Source organism: Monodelphis domestica, chromosome 2, assembly GCF_027887165.1.
Source record: "Monodelphis domestica isolate mMonDom1 chromosome 2, mMonDom1.pri, whole genome shotgun sequence".
In the NCBI taxonomy this organism is placed as follows: Eukaryota; Metazoa; Chordata; class Mammalia; order Didelphimorphia; family Didelphidae; genus Monodelphis; species Monodelphis domestica.
Window position 1 is genome coordinate 21,639,199 of NC_077228.1, and position 13,274 is coordinate 21,652,472.

Genomic DNA, 13,274 nt, shown 5'->3' on the forward strand with positions numbered 1-13,274 from the left:
TTAAAAAAATTAAATCAATAAATAAATAATGATAATTAAATAAATAAACCAGCTTCCAGTCTCTGTGGTAGAAACAACCCATGTGAAGATAAGTGAAAGCAAAACAAATAATATGAGTGCACACAGAGTTCTGAGAGAATGGCGAGAGGGAAGAGGGAAGAGACCAGGAAACATTTCTTCTACGAATCAGTCTTTGAACAGAGGGGAGTCTGGAAGAAACCTTATGATTACACGAGGCAGAACAAGGAAGAAGAACAGTCCATGCCTGAGCAGGTGAGAGTACATGTAAAGGAATAGAGGTGGGAAATGGCATGCCATGACCAGGAAATAACAAAGAGGACCCTGCTTCCCACCTCAGGCCAGGCAGGTGAGAACACTGCTGCCTTTGGCCCTCCACCCTGAGCAGACTCTATCTGGACGCTGCAGTCAAGTCTCAGAATCTCATGATTTCTCCCCAAGTCCTTCCTCTTTACCCCCATCTTCCCTATCGTTGTAGGAGCAATATCATCCCCCAATCCCTGAGGCTCATCACCTTGCAGTCATCCTAGGCTGTTCTCTCTCTCTCACCTCCCCTCATTTCCAATATGGTGCCAAGGCTTGTCAAATGTACCTCTGCAACATCTCTCCTCTAACCCTGGCCCACCCTGGCACAGGCCCTCATCGCTTCACAGCTGGCCTGGAGCAGGAGCTGCTGGGGGCTCTGCCGCCCTTGGGTCTGTCCCAACTCTAGGCCAGCCTCCCTTCAGCCACCAAAGGGATTAAGCACAACACTGTTCATAAAGCACATCCACTCTCGTACTCAGAAACTAATTATTGCTTCCAGGATGGAATACAAAATCCTGCCTGCCATGCAAAGCTTCTTAGAGGCTGGCCCCCTCCTATCTCTTCAGGCTTCTTACACCTTTGTCCCCCTCTTGAATCCAGTGACACTGGCCTCCTGACTGTTCTCCATGCCTCAGCTCAGGGCATTCTCTTGGGCTGTCCCCTCTGCCTGGAATGCTCTCCTACCTCCCTCCAAGTACAGACCTCCCTGGCTTCCTTCAGGCCCCAGCAGGAATTCCAGCCTCTGCAATCCCTCAAGCCCTCTTAAGGACAGTGTCTTCTCTCTCTGTCAAATGTTCCCCACTTATTCTGGGTATAGCTTGTTTGCATGTTTCTATGTTGACTCCCTCTTAGACTGTAAACTCCTAAAGGACAGAGATTATCTTTTGCTTCTTTTTGTATCCCCAGAATTTAGCAGAGTGCCTGGCACATAGTAGGTGCTAAATAAATATTTATTGACCGATTATTGGTGTAGTTTTAAGTTTCCGTAGCTTTAAACTAAACTAAGACTTCTGGGACACTTTATATCAATAAATACCAAGTTAGTTGTTAAATGCAAGGTAGTGTCAGGCTCAGGACAAATACTTAATATGTCATCCCAAAGATGATGCTTGGGGCAGCTAGGTGGCTCTGCTTCCTAGCTATGTGGCTCTGGGCAAGTTACTTAACCCCCATTGCTAGTCCTTACTGCTTTCCTGCTTTGGAGCTGTAAAAATAATATTGGCAAGATATAAAAATAGATGGGAAAACAATGCCAAAACAGGTTGAAAACTGTTCAGATACTTTTGATAGATGTAATCAAAAGTATCTTCAGTGATGAAGTGAAGCCCAAATGTGAATTTCCCTTCAGGGACAAGTACAAGGACACTAAAGAGACTCTTACTATAAAAAATAAAATATTGCTTGAAATATATAAGGATAACAAGGATTTCTAATTCTAAGGGATTCTAAATCCACCCAAATAAACCCAATTTATGAGGACAGAAATAGAAAGTTAATAGTGTTTCCCAAGTTGTAAAAATAAAATACTGAGCTTCTTCGGGTCTTTCCCTCAGACAGAGAGGCAAAGATGTTACCTCCTCCAGCCCTGAGAGAGCCTCAGAGTGTGTGTCTCTGCCAACTGCCAGAGACCAACAACCAACTGCCAGAGTGAGTAACTGACACAGAAAAATGGTTATAACTGTCAACACTTGAAATTGACTTGCTCTCTCAGCTCTGCTTCAAACTCTAATTCTTTCTCAAACCAGCCACTCTACTTCTTATCTCTAAACTAATAAAACAATACTTATTTTCTAATATCATCCTTATAATTTCCCTCCCTTCAAGTATATGAAGAGGTAAAAAAATCTCTCCCATATGCTTGCTATTCTATATAATTCTAAAGCTATACCTAACCTTATTATTATTTTATTTCCTTAAAAAAGTCTAAATCTTACACTTATCTTATCCTATTCTTATTGCTACACTTTATCTATGCTGACCTGTACTAGGGATATAAATGAAAGAAAAAAATGTCAATGAAAACAAATAATCAATGAAAACAGATCACAAATGCAAGTGTAAAACATAGAATTATAGAAATTCAAAATGCAAAATACAAAAATGCAAACTTTCAAAAAACCTTTGAAACAATAAAATACAGTTACAAAAACTAACATGTTTTATAAAAAACTCAAGTCTATCTAAAATAAATATGCAAAACTCATGCAAACTTCATTTTACAAATCCTATCTGAACAATTCAAATGAATTTTTTTACTATGCTAAGACCTTATCCTACTGCTAATACAGAAAACCAAAACTACATTAAAACCCAAAATCAACTTACTATACTAATAAAATAAAAACTTTGTAATAATTTAACTATAGACACATCTATGTAAATATAAAGATCTGTACAATTTCTACAACTATGTATATGTTATGTACAAGCTATTTATATGTTGCAGGAGGAAAATACACTTCCCCCTTAAACTAGCCTAAGAAAAACAAAGATTTTCTTTAGAAAGATATGTATGGTTTCTTGATTTTATCTCCTGGGAACACATAAAGTCTTCCTGTGAGATAAGATCTTATTATTTTAATGTGTACAATTATTTTTATTTTCCCAAGGTGATTTATCTGTATTTATTTACTTCTATGGATACTCATCACCTGGTTATGATGTTGCAGAGTTTGTGAGAAATGTCCCCTATATGTGTATGTTATTTTGTAGTGAATACATACCAAATATTTAAAGTCACCTCCTTTGCTGTCTTCTGTCTTCGTGTTGTTACTATGTAGTGTTTGTTTGCAACTATAATGAAAGTGTGTAATGTTAGAATGGTGTAAAAAAAATCTTAGTTCATGATCATAATCAGTCTGTGTTCCTCTTCTGTGTTGATTTCTTTTTGTCTCTAAACTAATAAAACAATACTTATTTTCTAATATCCTTATGGAGCCAATACACAGTTTGATTCTAAGATGAATGGTAAAAGATTTTTTTAATTAAAAAAAATAAAATAGAAAGATGATGCTTGAGCTGCATCTTGAAGGAAGTCAAGTATTTTATGACGTGGAGGTGAGGACAGAGCATAGAATTGGGAATCTTTAGCCTAAAGGAAAGGGGATTTAGAGGGGGCATGATAGCTTTAAGGGTTAGCAAAGGGAAGTGGAATTGCCTGGTCCTAGAGGTCAGATCTAGAAAGGTTCCAAAAGTCAAGTTCACCAGGATGGAAGAGAAAGCTTTTAAACAATTAGAGCAACTCAAAAATGGAAGAGGTGGGTGACTAGCTGTCAGGTACAATACAGAGGACATTGTTGGTAGTTTATAAGGTTGGACTAAATTTCCCATCAATATCTCTTCCACCATAGGTTCTGTGATTGTTTGTGTGTGTGTGTGTGTGTGTGTGTGTGTGCAGACCCTCACCCTGTTACAATTTATTTCACAAAATCACAGAACTATCAGTCAGAAGAACCCATCTAATCCATCCCACACCAGATGAATTAGATGGCCTCCCCAGTACACCATAGGAGACAAGTGGTCATCCATTTGTACCAGTATCTGGCCCATTGGTGTCAAACACCAACAGAAATGAAGATCACTAAACCATACCTAAGTATCTCTGCAAGCTGCACCCTGTCTTACAAACCACATGTTATCTATTTTCTATTGTATTTTTATTTATTTTGCTAAATATTTCCCATTTACAATTTTGACTGGTTGCATAGTACTTGGTAGCCTTTGGAGCTCTAGGTGGACATCTCTGATCTAGACAATATAACTTGATCTTTTCCTTTTTTTAAAAAAACCCTCATCTTCCATCTTAGAATCAAATATATATATATATATATATATATTGATTCCAAGGCAGAAGAGTAGTAAGGACTAGGCAATGGGAGTTAAGTGACTTACCCAGTATCACACATCTAGGAAATATCTGAAACCAGCTTTGAACCCAGGACTTCTTATTTTTAGGTCTGGCTGTCTATTCAGAGCTACCTCCTTCCTACTTTACTGCACAAGATATCATACTTTCAGTAATGCTCCCTAGAGTGTTGCCAGAATTCAATCTAGCTCAGTAGCCTATAGTCCACAAGTTCAATTCTGCTCTTAAAAAAGGGACCCATTTTTATTTCCTGAATCCTGTCCTAGCTCTCCCACTCTCCCCACAATCACAAAGATCATAGATAAGAGGCTCAGCAATGAGGCAGCTTTTTCAATTCAGTGGGAGGTGGGTCATCTGGGCCATGAGAATTGAACAGATTCAGGTCTACTTCTAGTCCTCACACATCTGCTTTCTGGGTGCCTTTAATCCACTTTTCAAACTGATACCATAGTAAAGTCCTCACCAACTCTCCTCCCATTGAACTCTGGGATCAAGTCCCTGGTAGATATTTTTGTTCTGTATATTATGTGAAAGACAGCATGTACAGGAGGAGAGGAGACTGGCCTTTTAAACCCAGAAGAGCTGGACTCCACTGCCATCTCTCCTGTTTACAAGCTGTGTGAATCTGCGCAAGATACAACTTACTTATACCTCAGTGACTCCAAATGTAAAATTAGATTAATAATACCTATAGTAGGTAGCCTACAGGATTGCGATAGGACTCAAATGAGATCATGTATGTAAAGCACTTTGCAAACTTATAAGTATTATATAGTACCAGTTATCATTAATATTATAATGATTATATGATGAATGCATTACAGACTTACTTTAAGAGTTGATAAGTGAGGTCTAAGAAAGAAAGGGGTGCTGAAGAAGGAAGGAGGGATCTTAGGGAAGGCTTCTAGAAGATGTGGAATTTGAGTTAAAGTTTAGAAGATGGGTAAGAATTCAAAAGACCAAGAGGAGAAACAAGGAGGAGATACAAGGAGCAATAGGACAAAAGGTAAGGAGGCAGGATGTGCAATGCCTGTGTAGGGAAGAGGAAGCAGTCCAGTTTAATTGGAGCAGAGGACAAATGCAAGGGAGCAATAGTAGGCTGGAAAAGGAGAGTGTCACCAGAGTGCCAAGTTGCCTTAAATGTCAAGGTAAGGAAGAATTTATTCTGTTCAATAAGCAGGGTAATAACAGGCACTGAAGTTATCTGAGGGGAACATCAACAAGACATGGCTTACAAAAGGCCTTCCTGTTAGCTTTATGAAGAGCAAGTTAAAAGGGGCAGAGAAGATGGGCATAAAGGTCAGGAATGGTGTCATTATGATGATCTTGGCAGGCATTCCTGAGGGACAAGCATGATGCCAGGACAGGTGAAGATATATGACATGGTACAGAAATGAGCCAAATCAGAAGGCTCTGATGAATGCTGGGCTAGAAGAGGGAAAGGATAGGGAATACTCTACAAGATTCCTATGCTCTGAACATGGAAGGCCAGGACAATGATTCTGGCATTGATAAAGAATTGAGTCAGAAGGATGATCCAACTTCAAGAAAAAAGGCAAAGAAGTGGAAACCAAGATGGCAGACATTCAATGAGGAAGCAAACAAACTACATGATTTTCTATGAACAGGATGCAAGGCTATTGTGCCACAAGAAATAGCAAAGGGAAGGGTTTCTGAGGGAGCTCTGTGCAAACTGAGGCAGAAGGAAGTGAGTAGAATGAAGAGAACAATTTTTACTGTACCTACAACACTGTGAAAAATGAATCACTTTGAAAAACTTAAGAATAACAAGTCAACACAACAGCAGACCATGATTCCAGAGGAGCCTTGATGAATAACATAATCTCCCTCCTGACAGAAGGGTGAGGGATAAAATATGTAGAATTGGCTTTGCTTGACTCTCCAGATTTTTCCAGTGGGATAGGGGAGAAGCGGAAGAGAAAGAAAATAAAATTTTAATTAGAACATGAAATCAAATTTTTAAACAGGAAGAGGAGCAGTGAGCTTGGTTTTCAACATGTTCATGTAGAGATGTGGGGGCTGGGAGAGGAAACACAGGTCAAAAACCACACAAGAGTCAGATGGGAGCTGTTTCCTATTCTATTTGGTGACCAAGGAACACTGTCCCACAGATTCAGGCAGCAGACGCAGCAACCAGTAGTCGGAGAATAAGAGAAGAAAATCACTGCTGTGTTGCGCTGTAGCTTTAGTTCTGTTTGGCCACATTTTCCCTAATTTTATTTTATTTTTATTTTTTTTATTCCCCCCCCCCACCTCTGCTGTTTCCTCCTCTAAGATGAAGCAGTGAGGAGATGAGCAAGCGAAAGGAAATATTGTCCGGAAGCTTAGATAGAGAGCAGGGAAAAGAAATCTGAGAAGGCCAAGGTTGAGGCAGTGACCAGACAAAGAAAAAGAATCATCTAGTTCCGGACAGTATAAACGCAATGCATAAGTGCAGAATCAGATTGTTTAGATTCATAAGGAATTTCCCCATTACTCCTTTCAATTCCTCCATTCCTTGAATTGATGTTTGAAGTCTAATCTGTGAAACTACCAAACACCTTAAAGTGTCCCCAGGCAACTCTAGGACATTCTGCAGCATCAGTCTACCCAGGATAAGATATCCAGAGCCTCTCAACCCCCCATTGCCTTCTCCAGCATGAAAACAGCACTGCTTTGCCCCAACTTATTATGAGGCAGTCTCACAGAGAAACACAGGAGACCTTACAATCTGACGCAAGATCACTCTACCTTGCCTGGTCTAGTTCTGTGATCCTACAATGGGGATTTTTCCTACCACTGAATCTGTGCTTGGATTCATTTCTCTATGGTGATCATTCTCTTACTCCCTTATGTGTCTTATCCCCTACCCCAAGGATCACGAAAACTTTCTCCCATGTCTCCCTTTGAGGAGTCAGAATACTCCTTAATCTCCACTGTCACTTCGAAAAGCCCTCTAACCATCACTAAACCATTCCTCCTTTGAGATAATATCCAAATTCATCACCAAATCTCCATTTGAATGGCCCTTATTTATGGCTGAAGATTAACTGTTCATCTCTCTCTTCTCCCAGTCCCCCACTAAATAAACTCCAGTGGTTCCATCTTAAGTCCCCTGTTTAGCACTTAAAGCTCTCCTACAGCTGGTCCCCTCTTTCTTTCCCATCTTCCTACCCTTACTGCTCTCCACTCACTCACCCTTTGGCTACAAAGATGATTCCTCAAATATTACATCTCCCAGGGGACAGCTGGGTGGCTCAGTGGATTGAGACTCAGGCCTAGAGACGGGAGGTCCTGGGTTCAAATCTGGCCTCAGATACTTCCTAGCTGTGTGACTCTAGGTAAGTCACTTCTCCCCCATTGCCTAGCCCTTATCACTCTTCTGCCTTGGAACCAATACCCAGATGGAAGGCAAGGTTGTATTTTTTAAAATAAATGAATAAATTATATATATATATATATATATATATATATATATATATATTACATCTCCCATCTCTATGCTTGTCCCATCTCTTATATGTGCTACTCTGCTCACTCACAGATCACCTCAAATATCACAGTCAATAGGGGGCTTTTTCCTGTTACCGCAGCTGACTGTTTTCCCTCTTGAGGCATTGCAACCTCCATCTGCTCGGTCTACACCTTGTCTGCATCTCATTATTTGCATGTTGTATCTCCATGAGAAAATGAGCTCCTCTAGAGCAGATGCTTAGCACGATCCCTGGTACAGAGTAAATACTTAATAAATGTGTGCTGCCTGTTGGTGGAACTGTGAACTGGTTCAATCATTCTGGAGAACAATCTGGAATTATGCTCAAAGAGTTATAAATCTGAGTATATCTTTTGGCCCAGCAATACCACTATTAGGCTTATTTCCTAAAGTGATCAGGATAAAAGGAAAAAAACCTGCATGTTCTCAAATATTTAGAGCTGTTCCCTTTGTGGTGGCAAAGACTGGAAACTGAAGGGATCTCCAATAATTGGAGAATAGCCAAACAGGCTGTGGCATATGATGGTGACAGAATGCTATTATGCCATGAGAAATGACAAACAGGTTAATTTTGAGAAAAAATGGAAAGACCTATATGAAATTATGAACAGTGAAATGAAGAACTAAGAGAACATCATGTAAAGCAAGAGAAATATTGTTTGAAGAATGACTGGTCTATGTCCACCTCCAGAGAAATAACTGATAAACACCAATAAGTAAGACGTCAAATGATGCCTTTTCTAATGGGAAGGGGGGAAGGATGGAGGGAATTAACTGGGTATTTTAATGTAATAAACAAAGAAATAATTTTCAATGTGTGTTACCTGACTAACTCTAATTCATAAAACTGTATCCAACCTTAAGAAAAAAATAAAGTCAATCTTCAGTCCTTGAACTTTATAATTCTTTTCAGTATTAACAGCCTCCAATGTCCAAATATTTCATTTCATGCTTCTAAGGATTTCCTAACTACTATTTTCACAGAACACTTTGGGGTAGCAAAAATCTTTTCAAAAATTGTCTAATTTGGTCCTCATAACAACCCTGAGAAGTAAGAAGGCAAATTTAATTTCCTCCCATTTTTTAAAAATTCCTACTTTTTGTCTTAGTAACAATTCTAAAACAGAAAGGCAAAGGATAGACAATCAGGGCTAAGTGATTTGCCCAGCATCACACACTTGGGAAGTGTCACATTTGAACTCATTCCTTGTGATTCCAGGCCTAGTGGACTATCCATTGAGCCACCTAGCTTCCCCTTCCTCCTATTTTAAAGACAAATGGATTGTAGCTCTTTAAGATGAAGTGAGCTGCCCAGGGTCACATCATAGCCAGGAAGCAAGTGTAGGAAGGGTAAAGGCAAATGCTGTGCTTTTTGACTGCTCATGTAGCACTGGCCACTACAGGATGCTGCCTCTCATTGTCCTCTGAATCTAATCATAGGCTTAAACTCTGACTTTCAGGCTTTCTTTCCCTCATTCATGAGCAAAAAGAAAAATAAATGTGGGATAGGTGAGCACTCTGGGAGTTTAATTAGGAAAAGTGAAAGCATGAACCCAGGAGTATCAAGTCATAAATGACCATTAAGTGGCCATAATTATGGGAAGGGAGTCAAGAGCTCTAGGGGAAATTTGTAGACTGAATTCAGGGATAGAAAACAGAATCATCTTGTTAACAATGGCTTTAAGTTCCATACCAATAAATAAATAAATTCCATAGCAAAAGGGTTAAAAACAAAATGGGGGAAACTATTGACATCAATGATTCCATAATATAAATCAGCCCCAAATCAAATTATAATATTTTACAACACTAAAAATATCAATTGTAAATAAATTAACTATCATTTCAAAAAATATTCCTTCTAGGACTCCTAAAGACATAAAAGTACTTACAGTTTGATAATGTGCGGATGTCGGAAGAGTTTCAGATTTTGAATCTCTCTTTTGATTTTTCCAACCACATCCAAACTACGAATCTTCTGTCTATTTAAGATTTTTACTGCTACTTTATGACCCGTCAACTGGTGTTCTCCAACTAAGCAAAAGAAAAAAGAAATTTGAATAGTCCTCTGAATTTTAAAAAGTCCTACAATCTATTCAAAACCTGTTGCCTCCTTTTGAAAAATGCCATTCTGTGTCAATGAGCACCCACTCCTCACACAGGGGAGTCCCCCTCCCCTCTGAGCTATGGTTTTGCATCCACAGTTTCAAGGCTTGAGGAAGGGGGGCAGCACATGGTTCAAGGACATGTAGACACCAGGACCTTAGCACAAACAGACAAAAGACTGGCAGCTGGGCCAGAGGTCAGGTGGGCAGAGGGGGGCAAAGATATCCTCTCAGTGTGGGGGGGAGGAGAAGGGGAGTCCAGGGGGGTGTTCCATCTGCAGCAGTGCCTCTCCCAGCAGTTCTGCTTTCATTTGGTCAATTTTTTATTGTATCTTTTTTAAGGAGTGGAGGGTTGGAGGCCATGGAGTGTGGAGCCAAGGGGCAGGAGCAGGAAATACCATACAGTAAAGTTAAAAGTTAAAGGGGGGTGGGGGTAGATAGAGAGCCAAGCCTAGAGATGGGAGGTCCTGGGTTCAAATGTGACCATAGATACTTCAAAGCTGTGTGACCTTGGGTCAATCACGTAACCCCAATGGCCCAGCCCTTACCCTTACCACAGAAATGATGCTTTAGTATCAAGTCTAAGACAAAAGGAAAGGGTTAAAAAAAAAATTAAAGCAAGAACTGTCCATGGTTTCAGGTATCTACTGGAGGTCTTGAAATGTATCCCTCACAGATAAGGGCTGGAGGAAGAAGTCCACTGTACAGTACTGTGCTATAATGTATAATGTACTTTATTATTACTATATTTAATGTTGGTCATATCTCGCTGTCTTTTTGATTTATCAATTAAACTTTATTACATGTATGTATATATAAGAAAGCCACACTCCATAGCCGGGGTTCCCTTATGTCTGAGGTTTCAGCTATCTGTGGTCGGTCTTGGAACATATCCTTTGCCTATATGGGGACCCTACTGGAATGAGCTTTCAACAAGATGTGGCGAATGTGAGAATTTGCTTTGCTTGACTACACACACACACACACACACACACACACACACACACACATTACATATTACATAGGTTTGTTTTTTCTTTTTCCATTTTTTCATTAGGAAAGGGAGAGAGAAAATAAATGCTTGTTCAGTGAAAAAATAATTTCATTTCATTTTTAAAAGGAAAGGATGGCTTGTTGAATTCTTGTTTTGAATAAAGGAAACAAGGAGCTCCTGGCAAGAAGAAATCTGAATGACGCCGTCAGGTTTTCGGCAGGCACCTCCACCGAGACCCTCGTCCATTCAACCTCTACTAAGACCCCACTAGATGCCAGTGGAGCAGAGCAGGTAGTGAGCTGGTCTCAAAGTGAGTCCTGCCTCTAATAGGGATGTCAGGGCCTCTCTAAACTGCAGAGAAAGGCCAGCCTCCAGTGGCAGAGGGAGTGCTTGCAGAGGTGTGGCCCAGCCCTGGGAGAATGAATTCTCAGTAAAATCCTGGATCCAATTCCTACCTCATTCCCACCAGTCAAGCACTGTGCAAGGTAGCAGGAATATCTCAGTCATCAAAGAGCTTATGTTTCTCTGGAAGGATATGATGAGTCCACCAGGAAGAACAGCACAAGGAGAATCAGGGAGGCAGAGAGCAGAAACCCCTGAAAGTCAGGAAGGGTTCCACCAAAGAGGGGGGCATCTGAGTTAAGTCTTCCAGGAAAACAAGGATTGCTAAGAGGCATCTAGGGAGAAGGGGGACAATCTTAGCATAAGGACTGTCTTGCATGCAATACATGCAATACTGCATGTCTTGCAATATTGTATAAGTACCAGGTACTGAGGTGATGGCTGGTTCTCCAGTTGTCTTTATTGCAGATTTCACATAGAGAAGGAGTCTAAAATAAGGCAGGCAAGGCAGGTGAGGGTAAGATTGGAGGAAGGAAGATCTAAGTGCCAGACTAAGGGGTTTGCATTTTATCCTCTGGGATAGGGAATGGGGAGCCTCTGAAGTTGGCTCACCCTAACAGAGGAGTGAGCCTGTACTTGCTCAAAGATTCTGCCACAGAAAACGAGTGTGGGCAGGTTCTACACCAAACTTTTGAAAGGCTCTGCACAGAGGCAACCAGGCAGGGACCGGTGGGTCTGTCATTCAGGGATAAGCCTAAATTCAGGCAGGATCATCCCCCAAGTTATGCCACCAAAAACCTAGATTTACACAGAATTTGAACCCTGGTTCAACCACTAATTAATTGTGTGACCTTGAGCACAGAAGTCATTTAGCTTGTCTGGGCTTCAGTTTCCTCGCGTATCAAATAAGGGGGTTGAGCTTTCAGATCACGGGATCTGGAGTAGTGAATTCTCTTGGCTACAGAAACTCCTCCGGAGTTCTCCACTATGGAAGTGATCCCTAGAAGGAAGAACTTCACTGAGGAAATCAGGCCCTTTGCAGCACTGGAATGATGTGTTGAAATCTTTAGTGCCTTAAACAAGGTTTCTCCAAGGCACATGTCAAAAGCATAAGATTCTCTGCCAGATAACTGCAATGAAGGACTCTCTGACTATTACTAATGTTTAACAGCGCCGTCTTCTTATCCAAATCTTGTCATGTCTGACTCCCCATCATCTTTCCCCTCGGACCCCCTTAACTCCATTCAGTTCTCACTATGAAGCAAACCTCAATTACTGACTGTAACAACCTGACTTCCCGGCTTCAAGGCTCTCCCCACTGCACGCCATCCTACATGCACACATTTTTATTTTTATAGATTGTTCCATCACCTAAGGGTTTTTCCCTGTTATAGACTCCCATCCCATATAAAAAAGAATCAGAAACACATTTTCAGATATTTTGACTGTCATTTGTCATTACGGCCATTTTCCTTAGAGTTAAATAGACCTCAGAGACACTGCCAAAGCTGGTAGTTGTCACAGTGGATAGTAAGAAGCCTAAAGTTCAAATACAGCCTCAATCATTTCCTAGTGGTGTGACTCTGGTCAAGTCACTTAACCTCTGTCTGCTTTCCTCACCTGTAAAACGTGGGGATAATAACAATACCTTCCTTCTTGGATTGTTATGAGAATCAAATGAAACACTATTTATTTTTTAATATTTTATTTTTCCTCAATTACACATAAAAATAATTTTTAACAATTTTTTTAAAATTTTGAGCTCCACATTCTTCCCCTTGCTCCCTCCCATTTCTCCCCCATTCCTAAGGCACTAAGCAATCTGATATAAATTTTATATGTTCAATCATGTAAAACATTTTCCTATATTAGTCATTTTTAGAAGAGTTGAAATACTATTTCTAATGTGATTTCCAAATCTTAAGAGTCTTGCATAAATGTTCAGTATTATGATCTGATTACTGAAGAGTAATCACTGAAATGCCCATCAAAGTATCCAGGAAGTATGCAAGGGATGGCTAGAGGGGGCCTGTGCTTTGATTTGTTTTAAGATTAATGCTTTCTAAAAGGTAACCTCATGGGAAAATACAAAGTAAAAACCTTTTTAGGAAGCAGCTAGGTGGTTCCTGAGCCAGGCCTGGAGACAGAGGC

General features: G+C 40.2%; 1 protein-coding gene across 1 annotated transcript in view; it reads right to left on the bottom strand.

Moving 5' to 3' along the window:
* PRKAA2 (protein kinase AMP-activated catalytic subunit alpha 2) overlaps window positions 1-13,274 on the bottom strand; it is an 80,021-nt gene that overhangs the window by 41,558 nt on the left and 25,189 nt on the right. Inside the window, exon 2 of the mRNA XM_001365214.4 lies at window positions 9,575-9,716. Within this exon, the coding sequence (XP_001365251.1) occupies window positions 9,575-9,716 (142 nt within the window). The remainder of the gene's footprint in view (window positions 1-9,574; window positions 9,717-13,274) is intronic.